Source organism: Condylura cristata, unplaced genomic scaffold (genome assembly GCF_000260355.1).
Source record: "Condylura cristata isolate star-nosed mole 26May11 unplaced genomic scaffold, ConCri1.0 scaffold00012, whole genome shotgun sequence".
Taxonomy (NCBI): domain Eukaryota; kingdom Metazoa; phylum Chordata; class Mammalia; order Eulipotyphla; family Talpidae; genus Condylura; species Condylura cristata.
This window is the reverse complement of record NW_004567113.1, coordinates 21,431,716-21,449,510: the sequence shown is the minus strand read 5'-3', so window position 1 is coordinate 21,449,510 and position 17,795 is coordinate 21,431,716. Positions and strand designations below refer to the sequence as shown.

Sequence of the window (17,795 nt, the reverse complement as noted above, 5' to 3'; positions counted from 1 at the left end):
TTTTTTTTTTTAAGATTTGTTTATTTATGCATATAAGAGCTAGGGCGTAGACTAGAGATTCAGGGGGTGAGAGGGTTCACCAGAAACAGATTGGGGAGTAGAACAGAGAGATATACTCAGATACACTGCTGAGGGGAATACCAGGCAGGACAGGAGAGGTCTGCTGCACCATGTGGGTCAGCTGCCTGGCCAGGGTGGCCCGAGATCGAACTCCTGCAGTGGCTGCAGATAGCTACATAGTGCTGTGTCTTAACCCCTTCCACCACTAAGGAGGCCTTATAAACATGGTATTCTTAACCAGAAGGATCACATTCTCTGTTTGCTCAAAATTTACAGTGTTACATATGTATCATGGATTATTCAAAGTGTTGACATTAGAGGTTGCTGAATGAAGAGAGGAAGAATGAAGGAACAGAATTCTGTACTACTTTTACAACTCTTTTTGTAAATCTAAGATTGGTTCAAAATAAAAAGCTTTTAAAATATTTATATAATATTTTGAGATCAGAAGCATGCCTCACACCTTTATAAATTGAGCACTTGATAGTTTAGTCTGAACATTGAACTAAGACTATATCACTTGTTTTTTAAATAGTTGTAGAGATGTTTGATCCTGTCTTTTAGTTGAAAAGTCAGGCTATTTAACTTTTGCCTACTGAGGATTACTTGGTTTCAGATATAAACCTCATTTTCCCCACACTTAATTTTTTTGTATAAGAATAAACACTAGATATTTATGAAAGCTTTTTATGCCATTCACTTTGATTTATCAGTAACATTTAAGTATTTTTTATTTTATTTTTTTAAAGATTTATTTATTTATGCATGCAAGAACCAGGGTACAGGCTAGAGTTGTGGGGTGGTGGTAAGAGGTTTTACCAGAAACAGAGTGTGAAACAAAACAGGTGGGTCCACTGAAATACACTGCTGCGGGGAGCAGCAGGAGGAACAGACGAGGTCTGCTGTGCCATGTGGGTCACCTCCCTGGCCAGGGATTGAACTTGTGCTGCAGTGGCTGTAGATAGCTTCATAGTGTTACACTTTAACCCCTTTCACAACCAGGGAGGCCCCTGTCAGTAACACTTAAAGACAAGTATATAATACCTTTGAAAACAGTTAAAATCAACAGTTAAAAGTTGATTCAATTCCTATGATAAACAGAAAGTTGTTATAAATACTAGTGTAGCTAAAAAAATTAAAATTACACTAAGAAAAGTTCTCTCCCTTGGTTGCCTCAAATAGCCTCAATTATTAAGGTTTGTAAGCAGTCACAAGGGTTTTATTAATAAGGGTGCCTTTTTAGTTTTATTTTTAATTTCTATTTTTAAACCTCTGAGTCGTGTTGATACACTGAGGAGTACTGTACTTCAGTACATTATTGTGTTTTGTGAAAACTTGAGTAGAACAATACCTTGATATTTCTAATGTAATTTTATTTCAATTTTCTCTCTGTTCTGCATCTGCCTTTCCCCCAGAGATGGCCAAATTACTGCTATTCTGGATCAGAAGAACTATGTAGAAGAACTCAACAGACATCTGAAGTAAAGAACAAATAAATACTTTACTGGGGGTCTTACTGGGGATTTAGGTTAGGATAAATTCAGACAATATGAACAAGTATACATAGAATTCCTATTTGCCAGGCACTGAGCTAGGCTCTGGCCAAATGGCACTTACAGTAATAATAATGTCTGCAGAGAACTATGGCGTTGTTAGTCAAGCAAAGCTATGGTTACAGTTGACCATGAAATATAAACTTGACTCTGTTACCCATTTTTTTTTTTTTAATTCTCTTGATAGTGCTACTGTAAATAACCTTCAAGCAAAAGTGGATGCATTGGAAAAATCCAATACTAAACTGACAGAGGAAGTAAGTGTTTTTGGAAATTCTTTATTTGATATAGAATTTAATGATGTGCATTAGGAGGGACCAATAATATCTATGGAACTTTGGAAATAAAGGGCTTGATTTTTCAGATTGTACCTACTGTTGGTCAATTAACTCTTTTTTTTTTTAACCATTGTTTCTAATTAAGTTGGGCAGGAGTGGTTGTCAGAGGGTAGTGAAGAAAAAGAAGAAAAGAGAGAGGAAGAAATGTGTGTAAATTGGGGAACTGGAGAGAGGGATATATGTAAGAGACAAAAGAAATGTGATGTGTGAGAGAAAGACTACTGAGTGAATCACAGATAGTGAGTGTGAAAGGTGTGTGTGTGTATATATGAGAGAAAGAGAGAATTAAATGCCTTATCCTAACTGGCACTGTCAACTAGTTTATCTGAAGGGTCTCAGTTATCCAGTTGGACTATGATTGACCTAGAATCTGGACTCATTGAGTATCTGGCTTTCTTTTGTGAGAATGTCATGTCTGAGCTAGCTTAGAATAAATGTTTAGTGTATAACATGAAATTCATCGTTTTCATTTAACCAAAATTTGGATACTATGTGTTAGATGCTAGACAGAAGCTTTGTATGTGCTAGATACTAACTTGTATGTGCCATATTAACAAACTTTCACACTGAGGGCCTTATCTCTCCTTGGAAGGTGTGGTCGGTAACACAAAGAGCACTGTTCAGAAGAGCAATAATGCTTTCTTACGTGCCACGTGCCCCTGGACACGCAAGTCACTTGATCTCCAAGAGGCCCAGTTTGTCACTGGGAAATGAGGGGATCTGTACTTCCCCTTTCAGCTTCATAATTCCTCTGAAAATCAGATAAGATTATATATGTGAAAGTTCCTTAAAATGTCCCTAAAATAAGAATAGGGAAATAGCCTCATGTTTTAACTTTGAATAATGTATTTATTCTTAATTTGTTAAAGGCTAAGCTACATATTTAGATGTAGCTACATCTGTATTAGATGTTTCCATGAAAATTCTTAGATAACATTTTTTAGACGGTGAAGACGTTAGCTTTTCTATTGGTAATTAAAACTGTTCTGTTACATATAGCGCAATAAATTTGACAAATAAAACCAAGTTGGGCCTCCTTACTGGTGCAGGGTTTAAAGTCTCAGGCTATCAAGCTATCACCAGCCACTGTGGCCTGTGTTCCATCCCTGGTCAGGGAGGTGACGCGCATGGCACAACAGACCTTTGCTGTCTCACCCACTGCTCCCCTCAGCATTGTCTCTGTCGAATTCTGTTGTCCCCCTCAGCTCTGGCCTACACACCAGTAATTATATGCATAAGTAAACAAAAATAAATCTTAAAATAATAAAACCAAAGTAAAGCGCTAATCAGGAAGATACCTTGAGATATGAGTGAGCACTGTGAATACTTTTTATAATGATCAGATAAAAGCCTGTTCAGGTCTGCTTTTCCTTATGCCATATACTTTAGATTTAAGAGGGCTAGTAAATTATAATAATATCCCTTTTCCCTTCCTATGCTCTGAACTCATGAAAAGATTCAGATAGATATAAATATCCCCTTTATTATTGGTAAAGCTGAATTAGAAAGTGTGCTTGAATCTGCAGTTGCAATCTGACACTTTCTTTGATGTTGCTAAAGTAAGAAGAACCTGAGGAGGCACTTAACTCTGAAGAGCAGGCTCACTGGCCCAGAATTACTTCCTTATATATTAATTTGATTCACAGAACACAGATAAATGGGCTGACAAGACTTGCATTTAAAAAGCACAATTGAGGCCCTCCCTGGTGGCATGAGTTCAATTCCCACCTGCCCCAGAGGTGACCACATGGTGTGGCAGACCTCTCCTGACCCACCCGCTGCTCCTCTCAGCAGTGTACTTCGTCGATCCGCCTGTTCTGCTCCCCACTCTGTCTCTGGTGAAGCCTCTCACCGCCCCTAAGCCTCTGGCCTGTACCCAGTTCTGTATGCAAAAAAAAAAAAAAAAAAAAAGCACAATTGAGTCCTGGCTCCTCTCTACTTACCACAACAGAAGAGGAGCCAAGTAGAACCTCCACCCATTGACAGTGAGGAGTTAATGAAAGGGGAGCCTGTCCTGGCTTAGAGGAGCGCTCAGTTCCTCTCCCAGCCTCACTCAGCACCTTTACTTTGGCTGTAGGGAATTAAGTTCAGTGGGTGCAGAGCAGGAGCAGGTTTCCACTTTACTTTTCCCTCCTATGGGATGGGAATGTAAATTAGCATACTAATATTGCCATATCTATTGCCATATCTTTAGGTACTGAAATGAAAAAATCTCATCAGTGGTTAATGGGATCTTTTAGAGTGAAAGGTTTGGAGTTCTTTAATTTTTTTAAATTATTTTCTTTTTTAAGATTTATTTATGCATACAGAACTGGGGTACAGGCCAGAGGTGCAGGGGCAGTGAGAGGATTCACCAGAGAGAGAGTGGGGAGCAGAACAGGCAGATCAGCGAAGTACAGTGCTGAGGGGAACAGCCGGTGAGACAGGAAAGATGTACTGTACCATGTGGATCACCTCCAGGGTCTGGAATCGAACTGGCACAGAAGTGCCTGTGGCTAGCTTGCAGTGCTGCGCTTTAACCCTCCGTGCCACCAGGGAAGGCCCTCATCTCTTTAATTTTTAAAAACTCATCTATAGAATAGAGTCTTATGGGGGAATGCATGAGCTCATCCCAAGCCATGAGGTAACCTCTTTATTAAACATTTTAAAAATAGTTATATTTCTTTAAAGATATGTTTTGTTTACTTATGCATGCATACAAGAGCTGGGGTACAGGCCAGAGGTGCAGGGGGTAAGAGGATTCACCAGAGACAGAGTGGGGAGCAGACAGGTAGATCTACTGAAATATACTGCTGAGGGGAGCAATAGGCTGTGCATTGTTGGGCAGCTCCCTGGCTGGGGACACAACTCGTGTTCAGTGGCTGCCAATAACTTCTTGGTGCTGAGACTTAACCTCTTGTGCCACCAGATGGTCCCAGGAATAAATGTTTTAACTAACCATAGTTACAAGTTACCCATGAGGACACTCTTGTAGTAACAGTGTTAATATTTTGGTACTGAAAAAAAGGCTCATGCATAAAAGAAGAGTTGTCTTTGTTTTTAATCTAACATACTTTCAAAATTAACCTGTGTTGATAAAAGATTTTTTAATTGTACCAACAGCTTGCAGTTGCAAACAATAGGATCATTACCTTGCAAGAAGAAATGGAACGAGTTAAAGAGGAAAGCTCCTACCTCTTGGAAACCAATCGGAAGGTTAATCTCATACTGGACTTGCAAAGTACTAGAGAGTTTGTCTCAATGTGTTAACACTGAGAGAAGCTTTGAAGTTTCTTGGAAGTAGCAAGTAGTTGCATAGATTCAGTGAACTCTTTTTACTCACACTCTACAGTACTGAGTAGATGGTGAAGGTTACGGGAAGATAATGTCTCTTCTTCTATAGCTTTACTGCCACCTGTATCTGTTTAGAGATTTCAAGAAGCTAATTCAGTTTCTTGCTTTTGTGTACTAATGATCTGTACTGTGTTTAATAAATCATATATTATTTTTAGACACAGTTTTTACTGTTTTAAAAAAGTGCTACCTCTTTGATACCACTGAAAAAAGAATTATTATATATAAGTGAATTTTCTAGAACTTTTAACTCTTACAGTAATTATATATACATGTATATATAGATATAGATATAGATATAGACATATTTATATGTATATATATTTACAGATTTTTTGAAAACCTTTTACATATTGCACAACTCCAAGCTTTCTAGACTAGAGGAGATAATTTAATATATAATAGTAAGTAAGCCATTTATTATGACTGAAAATAGTTCCAGATTGCTGTGAGTGATTATTTTCTACCTTTCATGATTTAACTAGCAACTCCTACTGCTGTTAGTATTGCTAGTTGTAGAAATATCTCCCACTCTACTCCCTTTTATCTTTATGCTTGTAACCTATGAGTTTCCTTGGAACTGGGAATCCAGGGGTCACAGTTTATATTAAAACAGTTACTAATGAGTAAGTAACTAGGCTTTGAGTGGGGGCTTGAGTAGTTTTCTGTAGTAACATGTTTGACTTTAAATGAGAGGACTTTGTGAAAACAGCTGTGACTGCTCAGAATTTTCTGATGACTGACTTATTTTTAGCTGTGATCTCCCTGCATGGTTTAGAAACATCAGCTGCTAGAACTCTGGAGAAAGGATCGTTGAATCTTTGATTTAACTCATATGTTACAGCGAATACTGTTTTAGTTTTAGAAGCTGATTTTTAAGACTTCTACAACTTGGTTTGGTAACTTGTCTTATACAAAATGACAAGAATGGGGCTTTATACAAAATGGCAAGAAATTCCTAATCCACCTTAAGTATTGTACTAGACTGAATTGATTCTTTTGTTACCTTTGTTCAATTGCTATACCTACTTAGGTATCATTTTTTTCCTTGCTAAATAGCCATGCTAGTGTTAGCTAACTCTGTGAAGATTCTTTTAAATCCTTTCATCTGTACTCATTTCTCTGTCTTTTCAAGGGTCCCAAGCAAGACAGAACTTCAGAAGGGCAAGCACTAAGTGAAGCAAGAAAGCATTTAAAGGAGGAGACACAATTACGACTGGTAAATGTTGCTTATGTTCTAATAGTTTCACTACACTGAAAGGTAGTGGCCTACTTACAGCTTTTATCTTACAGACCAAGAGCTTTTACCTTACAGGAATAGTAGTGTTCTAACAAAGTTTTATGGCTTCTATAAAACTGTTTCTCACTATCCCTATCCTCTGTAATACTGTCTCAGTCCATTTTCTGAGTGTCTTCAGCCACCAGTATGATTTCACCATTTTTGTTGTGCTTTTATAGCTTATATTGAAAGAAAAGAAACTATATGGAACCTACTTTTTTTTTTTTTAAAGATTTATTTATTTATTCGTACAGAACTGGGGTACAGGCCAGAGATGCGGAGGGTGAGAGGCTTCACCAGAGACAGAGTGGGGAGCAGAATAGGCAGATTGATGAAGTACACTGCTGAGGGGAGCAGCGGGTGGGTCAGGAGAGGTCTGCCGCACCATGTGGTCACCTCGGGGTGGGCGGGAATCGAACTCATGCGGAAGTGGCTTAAGCTTCTTAGTGCAGTGCTTTAACCCACTGCGCCACCAGGGAGGGGCGGAACCTACTTTTTAAAACTGCAATCCCCACTCCTGCTGTTAGGCTACCCTGTTACACTACCTTAGTCCCCACCCTGTGAGGGCTATAATATGTTCGTTCCCCTTTAAATAGTCAACCCTCATTAATGAGAATCATTAATGTAGAGCTGTTCTCTTATCGTTAGCTGTTTTTTTAAGTTATTATTGTTATAATACCTAAATAAAAAGTATCATCCAATATTAGTCTACATATATTTTTAGAAATTATAAAGTATTGGCCCTCCCTGGTGGCACAGCAGGTTAGAATGCAGCACCGCAATCTGGCTGCAGCCGCTTCAGTGTTAGTCACTCCCCGGCCCTGGAGGTGACCCACGTGGCGCAGCAGACTGCTCCTGTCTTGCCCATAGTCTATCTGCCTGTTCTGCTCCCAACTCTGTCTCTGGTGGATCTTCTCACCACCCTTGCCCCTCTATCCTGTACTCCAGTTCTGTATATATAAATAAATAAGTCTTTTTTAAAAAATTATAATTTATGAATATACAAGGTAGTGAGTTTTATCCAATTATTTGTGTATTAATTTATCCCTCTTCCTGCAGTTTAGATGGTATCATAAACAAGAATAGGGAGAAACCTGAAAATAATGAGTGACCTGATAAGTGCTAAAAATTATGATACGCTAATACTGTACAGAATATAAATTCAGGTTTCCTGAAAAAACAATGTTATTTTAACAAATTTGAAGAATTATCATTTTGTCTATGTATTTGGAATTAGATCATAAAATATTTTCAATAAAAAGAGTCCTAGAAATACATCTTCATTTTAAGAAGCAATTTGATACATTTTCTGTCATGCTAACCATGTACAAAGGAAACCTCGGTTAAGCAACACAGTAAAAATCCTACACTAAAATTCCATATCCTTTTATTATCATATGAAATTTTATTATGAAGGAAAGAAATCAAGAAAGTGGGCAAGATGTAGGTATGCCCTGGCTATAGAGGAACTCAGGTCCTGGTATCATTGGTCATCTAAACAATATGGCAATAGTAACAGCTGAAATGAAGTTTCATGTTAATATGCAAGTTCAGCTAGCATAATGACCATCCCAGTAATTAGGATGCTAGCCAGTTCCTTGGGCTCTTGAATATGTCAGTACTATCCAGATTGAAGAAAATTATAATTGTTTATGTGGCTACTACAATACTATTATATTTCTATAATAGGAGATGATACCAGTTGTCTCTGCTTTAATGTCTAATGAAGTACCTCAAGTATATATGTACTTTAAATATTAATTAGCACTATCTTTGGCATACCAAATTTTTCAGATTTATAAATTATTGAGTAAATGTCGTTGAAATTCTCCTAAGTATTCTTATTGTTAATACCTGCATGAATGCTAGCTTATAGCTATTTTGCCAGGATATCAGACCCAAAAGTATGGTCTATCTTTTTCTATGGAATTTTATGGCTGGTACTTCATTGAGGAGACAGTAACTGATATATTTATCTTTGGGAGCAGGATGTTGAAAAAGAACTGGAGCTCCAGATCAGCATGAGACAGGAGATGGAACTGGCGATGAAGATGCTGGAGAAGGATGTCTGCGAGAAGCAGGATGCCCTGGTGTCTCTGCGACAGCAACTGGATGATCTCAGGGCTCTCAAGCATGAACTGGCCTTTAAGCTACAGGTAGGGGAAATAGAAGGAGTAAGCTCACTGGTCTCTGGACCTCTTGTTCTCTAGAATCACACCTCAGATACAAAAGGGAAGAGTCACTTCTCATCTTGCGATTAGCTGCCAGTAACCACTGTAGGAATTACAACATTATAGAATCTTCTATAGCTGTTTTGTATATTGTAATGGGGAAAGGAAGACCTTTTTATCCTCTAAATAATTGATACTTTCTAGCCTAATGTCCCAACTGAGTAATATATCCCATTAACTTTTATACCAGAATATGAGAAGTTGATGACCCTTCTTTTCCATAACAGAGTTCAGATTTAGGCGTAAAACAGAAAAGTGAACTAAACAGTCGCTTGGAAGAGAAGACTAATCAGATGGCTGCGACCATTAAACAGCTCGAGCAAAGGTAAAAGTGCTATTTCTTTCATGAAAACACATTGACCTTTCAATGCTGCAGGTGAAGAGAATGTGCTATGTATCTGATAACTAGAAACCTAAGTTTCTTCCACCTTAACATCAGGCATGGTGGTAGAAAACAAGCCAGTGAAATTTCATATGTTCTAAGATGTCACCAAAAATGCCTTTAAGAAATGTCACTTTTCTTGACTGCTTTGAACCCTAACCCTCTTACTTAACTCAATTTCAATACTTATATGGATGAAAGAAATTTTAAGTGTGCTGTTAATTCTGTTGTTTTACTGTTCATCACTAAAACCTTGAAATCCATTTGTGCTAGGTGAGGAGGATACTGAAGCCCTTCTTTAACTTTAATCCTTTTCTCTCCTCCGTCTCCCTTTTCTCTGCTTTCTGCTCAGCAGCCCACTAGTTTCCTCTGACACCTCATACCACAACTCTTCACGTTTCCAGCTCTGACCTCCTGGAGACCAGTCTTACATTTTCATTATCTGACCAGCTATTTCCCACCAACACCTACAGTTCAGTTACCAAAGCACATCCTCTCCCTGTGCTATTCTCATCTCTCTTTTTGTCTAAAACCCCCATTTGCTTCCTGGTGACAAAGCTGCCAACAGTCATTTAATGTTCTGAACCTCTCTTGCCACTTTTAATACCCCCTGATCACCCTTCTTGACCTGAACAAAATTAATCTATGGTCTCTGGACACAATCCCCATCCTCTCCATTCATTCCTTTCCTAGTAATTCCACCAATTAAACATATCTTTTCTCTTATCCCTTGTTTTTCAGACACCATAAGGCTCAAATGCCAGCTCCGTCGTCTATTCTGATACCCCTTACAGGCTAAAAATAATCTATCTGTCCACGTTGGCTTTCCCATGTCTTTTATCCACACCACTTGCAGCACTTGTCACTTTATACCTCATCTTATAGCCTTCTATAGACAAATATCTTCTGATGAGAATGTGATCTCCTTATTTGTTAATTGATCTTCTTAAGTTGTCTCATTGGACCTGTGGCAGTGTAGGGAACTTACAATGCATTCATTTAGTAAATAAATGGGTAACTTTTATTCAGATGTTCTTACCCAGGATGGTCCTATGCAGTACTGCCTGTTGATGTTAACTCAGAAGTTAATTACAAATCAACAAATAGCCTTGAAGCCTCCAGTTTACCTGATTTTAAGTAAAAATGTATTGGCCTCTCTAGTAAGTTATCTAAATGCTTACTAATAAGCATTTATATGTTTATTATTAGTAAATCAATTGTACTGTTCATAAGTTAATGTTTGAAAAGTTATCAAATTGTTTTTTCAGTAGTTTCTGACTCGGCGTTTAAAGCAGAGCTAAGTGACTTTTCTCTTCAAGTAGTAAACTGACTTATTCTTTTGCTATCTTTGTCTTTCCTGTTTATCCATTTTCTCATTCCCCTCCTACTTCATTTTTGTTTTTATTTTATTAATTTAGTGAAAAGGATTTGGTGAAACAGGCAAAGACCTTAAATAGTGCAGCTAATAAACTGATCCCAAAACACTAGGAATTTTTGCAAATGGTCATCTCTCAAGTCTGGTATCACAACTGAGTTGTAAAGGGAAGCAGATCCAAAAGTTATTACATTTAAACTCTGATTCTATATGAAATGTTACCAAAAATTGACTTTGAATTTGTTGGACTTTTTAAAAAAGCAGTTTGATATACAGACTGTGTTTTTCTTCTTCTTTATTATTTCCCCAGAGTTAGTATAAGCTCTTAATTAAATACCTAATAAACTTTGAATAATTACTTCCGAGTTGAACAGTAAATAAACAGACCACTAAAAAGAAAAGTCTAGGGAATGATGCTCTGTACATATGTTATCAATGCCTTCACAACACAGTCCCTAACAAAGCAGGTTCTAGGTGCATTGTCTGTATCAGCAAGCCTGTTCTGCCTTTGCAATGTGATGAGCTAGAGGTGACTACTGTATGAACTTGGACTCTTCTAAAGTAGTTCTGTGTCTCTTAGGCCATGACCTCTTTTCAATTTGGTTACATAAGTTTAATTCCCAAGCCAAGGATAACTACTTAGTATTTCACTACAGTTCTATTCTCAGTAACCAAGATTGCTTGCAACATTTTTGCCTTAGTGACTTCGGAGAAAAAATTAAAACAGCATCCTTAAAATGCTTATTTCTTTAAAGTGCGTAGATATACAGTTAGTGGTTAGATAACCTATGATAACATAATAACGTGGACACTTGGGAACACCCTCCTGATACTGTCATCTCCACCTCTGCCATTTCCCTGCGAATCCACTTCCTATTTAAATAGATCAGAGAATTTCTCTCTGAATAAAAACACTTTTCTCCTATTAAAAAAAGCTACACTACACATTTTTCAAATCTATCCTGCTTTTCATTTTGGAGTAAATATGAAAGGTATAGATATGAGTAGTGGTTTCCTGACTCATCTTTTGAGTGGAAAGCTTTACTTAAGAGTTACTGTTAGCTTTTGTTCATTCCAGTGGGGGGATTTGCTAAATTTTCTGGGAAACTTAACAATCTATTAAAAGACCATTTCAGAGTAGGACATAGATATATAGATAAAACTTAAGTTCGTTACCATTATTTAATCTATAAAGATTCCCAGTAGGTATCCACAAAGAGTACTTTGCAGGGCTTCTTTTTCTAAGTGACCACAGTTCTAACACTTTCTAGGCTTTACATTGTAAATAACCCTATAAATATTTTGATTTTTTTTTCTTTTAATTTGTGGGGAACAGACTTTATATAAGCCTTCATTCCTTCAAACGTCTTTACAAAAATTTGGTTTTTTTTTTTCATTCTAATCTGTTTTGCAGCATTTAAGCTGCATAGATGGGGCCAGAAATAGTCCCTTAGCTTCCAGCTCTTGAAATTCTTTACCTTATTCTTGGGTGTGGGGGAGAGGCATAATTAAGGGAGTAAAATAGATTTCATGTGTGCTGTTATCAGTCCTTACAGACTTGAACCAAATTCAAGTCAAAGAGCATTTAACAATCTCATGGAAAATCCTGTGCTCTTGAACTTCTTTTAGGTCTTATAATTTTGCACCTATATTAATAAATCCCTTAATGTCTTATCTTCATCATCCGTTTGTGGTGATGAATTGCCTTTTCTGTGCGCTTTAGAAGGAAAGTTCAGACACCAAAACAAAAAAATTCCAAGGACTACACATAGCATGCTTCCAAATTCTATTACAAACAGCCTCAACTGTTTTCACCTTTTAGAACATGCTTCTTTATAGGTGCAAAGTTATACGATATATAGAAATAAACATTCATTAGTATCTTCCAGAGAATATGACCTGGAATTTATGCAGACCCACTGCTGAGTTGTTTGACCCTAGGCACACTCCGCTTGATAGGAATGGAAGGAAACAGATGGCCGAACTCTGACAAAGGCTTTTCCCTATATAATAATCCAAAGCCTGGGTAAGAGTTGGTATGTAATGTCTGATGATTTCATATAATTTGTGGTTTATGGAAAAGAGCAGAAAAATGTTCTAACTCCACATATAAGAAGGTAGTTGCCCATTTGCAAGTTCTAGTTATGTGTGTAAGACAAAATTTTAAAGTACCAAACTTACTAGGAAATAAAAACAAAAAAGTGATTTTAACTTTAATTACTGTGTACTTGAGGTTGGCTTTGGTTATGGATTTTCTAAAAGTGATGTTTTATTGTTTATCATCTAATGGCTGTAAACTGTAGTACTAGAATAAAAAAATGGAAAATCAACTTTTCCTCTGCCTGGTTCACCTTCATCTTGCTTTTCTTTAGAATTTGTTTCTTTTCCATCTTTCCTCTCCATAATTTCTCCCCATGTCCTTTAACGTTTTTTGTTTTGTTTTGTTTTGTTTCCCTCCTTCTGTCTCTCCATACCTTCTTCCTTGGGTTGTCTTATTTTGTGTTGTGAACTTGGTCTTCCTTCCCCATCCCCCACCCCCCCATGGCTTTTTGTTTTTTATCACAAGTTCATGTGGCTCACATCCAGATTGCGCCAGGCTGAGCGAGGCCGCCAATCGGCTGAGTTGGACAACCGTCTCTTCAAGCAGGACTTTGGAGACAAGATCAACAGTCTGCAGCTAGAAGTGGAGGAGCTCACCAGGCAGCGGTGAAGAGGGGTGGCTTGAGACAATAGGATGGTCAGGGGTCAATTCAGAGCCTGGGCAAGGAGAAAGGGCAGCCCCTTCCAGCAATGTCCCTTCTCTGACATGAGAATTTAGAAAGCTTTATATACTTCAACATTCCCAAAATGTTACCAACATCCTTTACAATCACTGAATTAGGAAAATAGAACCCAAGGTGTCAAATAAGTAGGAAGTAAGAGAATTCATGACCAACTTCACACTAAAGATATAATTTCCTGAATTCTTACAGTATGCCAGATATGGTTTTAAGGTTATTTTTTGTCTGTTTATTTTTGTGTAGAAGAATGGGAGTGTAGGTCAGAGGTGCAGAGAGTGAGAGGATTCACCAGAAACAGAGTGGGGAGCAGAACACACAGATTTACTGAAATACACTGTTGAGGGGAGCAGCGGGCAAGACGAGAGTTCTGCTGTGCCATGTGGCCAGCTCCCTGGCAATTGAACTTGTGCTGCAGTGGCTGCAGACAGCTTCATAGTGCTGCACTTTAACCCATCGCGCCACCCGGGAGGGCCCTATAACTGATAACTTTCTATTGATTATGAATTAAAACTTAACTTTTAAAAAGTTGGCATTCTTTAGAAGAATATATGGAAATCCCAAATTTTCATCATTTTCTCTCACCTATCCCAGGAACCAACTTGAGATAGAACTAAAACAGGAAAGAGGGAAAAGGTTACAAAACAACAGGCGCATCCCAGGAAGGGGTTCCCAGAAGCCAGAGCCCGAAACGGTAATACTTGTTATTCCCTTGTTCTTTTACTTCATTTTTAGAGAGTTTTCTGGAACACATACTTAATTGCAATGGTCTTGAATATGGAGACAGTAGAGATGGAGTTAATCATGTGAACACTTGTTCCGGAGTCTCCCTCTAATATAGTCTCACTTGATTTCAATTGAAAAGGGGGATTTTAACAACCTGATTTCCAGCGACTCTTAATCCCTTTCAGTTTGTTAAGTAAGATTAATTAATTTAGTACCTTAACAAAACTTTGGTTCTTGGGCCTCTACTGGTTGATTTTTAAAAAGAATATGGCATAGTAATCCCTCCCCAATTTGAAGTCCCCTTTAACAGAATTTACTTCATTGTGAATTTACTTCTGTACACCTTTTTCAGAATCATGAGAAATTTCAGTTTTATCATTTGCCAAATACTTCTCTTGAGAAAATAAGAAAAAGGGGAGGTGGGGGAAGAGAAAGTAATATAGAGTGGTTTAAAGAACAGAAATGTATGTTTCTTTTTAAAAAAAAAAAAAGTCTTATTTATTTATGCATACAAGAACTGGGGTGTAGGCCAGAGTTGTGGAAGATGAGAGGATTCACCAGAGACAGAGCGGGGAGCAGAACAGGTGGATCCACTGAAATACACTGCTGAGGGGAACAGTGGGTGAGACAGGAGAGGTCTGCTGCACCATATGTGAGTCAGCTCTCTGGCTGCAGAGGTTAAGAGCTTGACAGCACTGAGACTTTAACCCCTTCATCTCTAGAGAGACCCCAGGAGTAAAGTTTCTATGGAACAGTGCTAGGAAACAAACCTGTCTGCCACCTACAATGGAATTGGAGCTAAGATGGGATAAGGTAGCCTCTGGGACCCAAAAATAGGAGCCAGTTTCTTCAGATAATACAGAAAAACATAAAATGTTTTTTCTGTCAAAAACAAACTGGGGTCAGGGGGCGGGTGGTTACCTCCTTGTTATACACTATATATAACAAAGTAGGACATATTTTTAAGTTTCTTACTTAAAATTTCTAAGGAATAAACTGCCCATTTGATAGAAAGTCAGAAAGGGTAGTAAATGGACATTTATTACATAGTACTCTTTATTACTAATTTAAAGTGTGCAGAATACCACTCTCTATTGCATGCTGTCTTTATGATCATGTTTAGCAAACATGGCCTCACTTTTCCAGTGAGGCCTTAAATTTTTGTTTTAAAATACCTTGTAGTGGGATTTCCAAGGGGGTAATTTTTGTACTAATATGATTTCTTCATGCTTAAGTGATGTAAGAACACCTTCTACTTTTGGAAGCTAATGGGCAATAATTTATGACAGGCAACTGTTTATGAGCCTGAAAACACTGGTAGCAATTCAGCGTGAGACTTCACATTGATCCTCAGAGTAAAGAACCTTCCGTTACTGAGGCTGTAGAAGTTGTGGCATCTACCTGACTGTGTACCAAGAGGGTTACAGTCTGCTCCTCATGCCATGCCTTGGTCTTAGCATTTCCAGAGCTCAGCTAGAAAAATAAGTTTTTAATGTACTTTATGCTATGTATTTAAAATACACTTACTAAGAAGTAACTAATAATTTGAGCCCACTTTTTGAGTAAATAGGGTACATTGTGAATTTCATTTGGATCCCCAGATTTTTTTTTTAAAAAATGTCTTCCCTGAAAATCATTTATTGCAAATTCTGTCAGAATAATTTACTAAGAAACTTCTTAAAGCAAAGAGTGAGGAAGAACTTGGAAGTTTAAATTCCTACCCTAATTTAAAAAAGCTATTTATCTTTATACCCATGCTGAGACAATATAGAAGAAAATGTTTGCAGCTTTATCACTGTTTAGCATTCTGAATAATTAATAAATTGGGTTGTTTTCTTTTGGCAGGATGGAAAACACAAAATTCAAGAGGAAAGTGTTATACTAAAAAAGCCCTTGGAAGAAAGCCACAGGTATTTATTTGTTGATAAACTGTTTACTAAATTATTTTGGGAAAGAAGTAGCTTTTGATATATATTGGCAGTGACACACACCAACACTGAATTCCAAAAGGTAACTTTGAAAGGGAACTGAATAAATAATAAATCAGAAACACATAGTAAACCAAACACATTTAGTTCATTTCAGAAGAAATACAAGTGATCAGGATACTTAAATCATCACTTCAGAGATTACTTCTAATCTTTACTGGATCGGTATCAGAAAATAAAGCACAAGTCATTCCATCTCAGAGGTTCTTAAATGTACTTGAACAAGACTTGTTTCTTCTTATATGATAAATAAAAGGCAGCTAAATACTCCACTCTGCTTATTTATAAGGGTCTCAAACAGCTTAATTTATATTTCTTTTTCATAACTTTTGCTCTTACCAGCTCACTATGCAAAACAAAAGATTATTTCAACAAAGTTGATTTAAGGTATTATTTTATTAGCTGATAAGAATATAAAAAAATATAATGTCCCTGCTTTTGAAAATGAAGGAAGCAAAACTATCATGTTCTGGAAAATGTAGTACCATGGAACCAAGTAGAAAGTTGCGAGCTGCCAGGGCTGGGGGTGATGGGCAGATGGGTCCACAAAGTAGAGAATTGTTTTAGGCAGTGAAATTACTCTCTAAGATTACAAAATGTCCACCACACATTTGTGCAAACTAATAATATGTACACACCAACAACAATGAATCCTAAAGTACACTATGGACTTTCAGTAATTGTCTTATGTCAATAATAGTTTATCAGTTGTAACAGAAATACTGCTCTGGTACTAATGTCGATGTGGGGGACAGAGTATATGGGAAATCGCTGTACTTTATACTCAGTTTGGCTCGAAACTCTAAAAATTAGTCTATTATAATAACAACAAAAAGCTTAGTAATAAGTAAGGATTTTGAGTATATTTTTTGGCACTCTGATGCTATTCAGAATTTGGCTTAAAGGATTACGTAGCATGTCATTGGAGCAAAAGTGGCTGCTGGGAAACATACGTTGCACAGTGCAACACAGAGTCTGTTTATGCAGGTGGCCTAGGTGGCCTAAACAGCACTTCCTTGCTCCCCCCCGCCCCAAGCCTTAAAGTTTACTTCCAAAATTATAATTCGATTCAAATTATACTTAAAATGTACCTTAAATATAGCAGATCTAATACTGCAACTCAGCATGGGCTATGAAGAGATGTAGAAAGCCATAAAATTAATCTTGGTGCCTTTCAGGGATCGCCTAGCTCCATACTAGAATCAAGCCCATTATAAACAATTATAATTGTTTTACATACCAGATCCTGATTTAGACCCTGGGAATATAAAACTGTGCTATCATGTATCTACATTGTGCTTCTTCTCATTATGTCCCTGCAAATTTAATTCTCCTTTTAAAAGCATAATCATCTAGCACACTTGACAGCTGAAGAAGCAGGAGCACAAAATGGTTCGAGTGGCTTACACAGGTTGCCTCTACTCACAGAGGTTTCTGGTTTTGAGTTCTTTGTCTCTGCACTCCATGACGGCTGCTTGCAGGGCTGGCCAGAACTGCAATCCTACAATGGAAGCTTTCTGGGGCTGAAAACCTGGTCACACTGCCACTTACCTGAAAATTTGGAAACATGAGATGTGTTGCATTTTCCCAGACCTGAGAGTTGACTTTGCATCTCTTCTTGCTTAGCAGAGTATCTCCTTGATACTTGGGAAAGGGGATGAATTAATATATAACATGATAACAGGTAGATTTCTATAATATCAGATAGGAAACAATAGCTGTTAAAACATAACACGTTGGCCAATGGATAGGG

The 17,795-nt window shown here is 37.5% G+C and overlaps 1 protein-coding gene across 3 annotated transcripts in view; it reads left to right on the top strand.

Annotated features, from left to right (window-relative positions):
• The window catches only part of RUFY3 (RUN and FYVE domain containing 3), a 53,555-nt gene that overhangs the window by 29,025 nt on the left and 6,735 nt on the right, over window positions 1-17,795 (top strand). For 2 of the 3 annotated variants that reach the window (XM_012724146.1, XM_004681233.2), the window contains 7 exons: window positions 1,476-1,541; window positions 1,801-1,870; window positions 5,054-5,146; window positions 6,420-6,503; window positions 8,552-8,719; window positions 9,022-9,119; window positions 10,595-12,886. In XM_012724146.1, the coding sequence (XP_012579600.1) occupies window positions 1,476-1,541; window positions 1,801-1,870; window positions 5,054-5,146; window positions 6,420-6,503; window positions 8,552-8,719; window positions 9,022-9,119; window positions 10,595-10,664 (649 nt within the window). In that variant the 3' untranslated portion in view covers window positions 10,665-12,886. Of the gene's footprint in view, window positions 1-1,475; window positions 1,542-1,800; window positions 1,871-5,053; window positions 5,147-6,419; window positions 6,504-8,551; window positions 8,720-9,021; window positions 9,120-10,594; window positions 12,887-13,137; window positions 13,258-13,922; window positions 14,023-15,899; window positions 15,965-17,795 lie in introns of those variants that run through there. The other variant, XM_004681232.2, reaches the window with a different exon arrangement.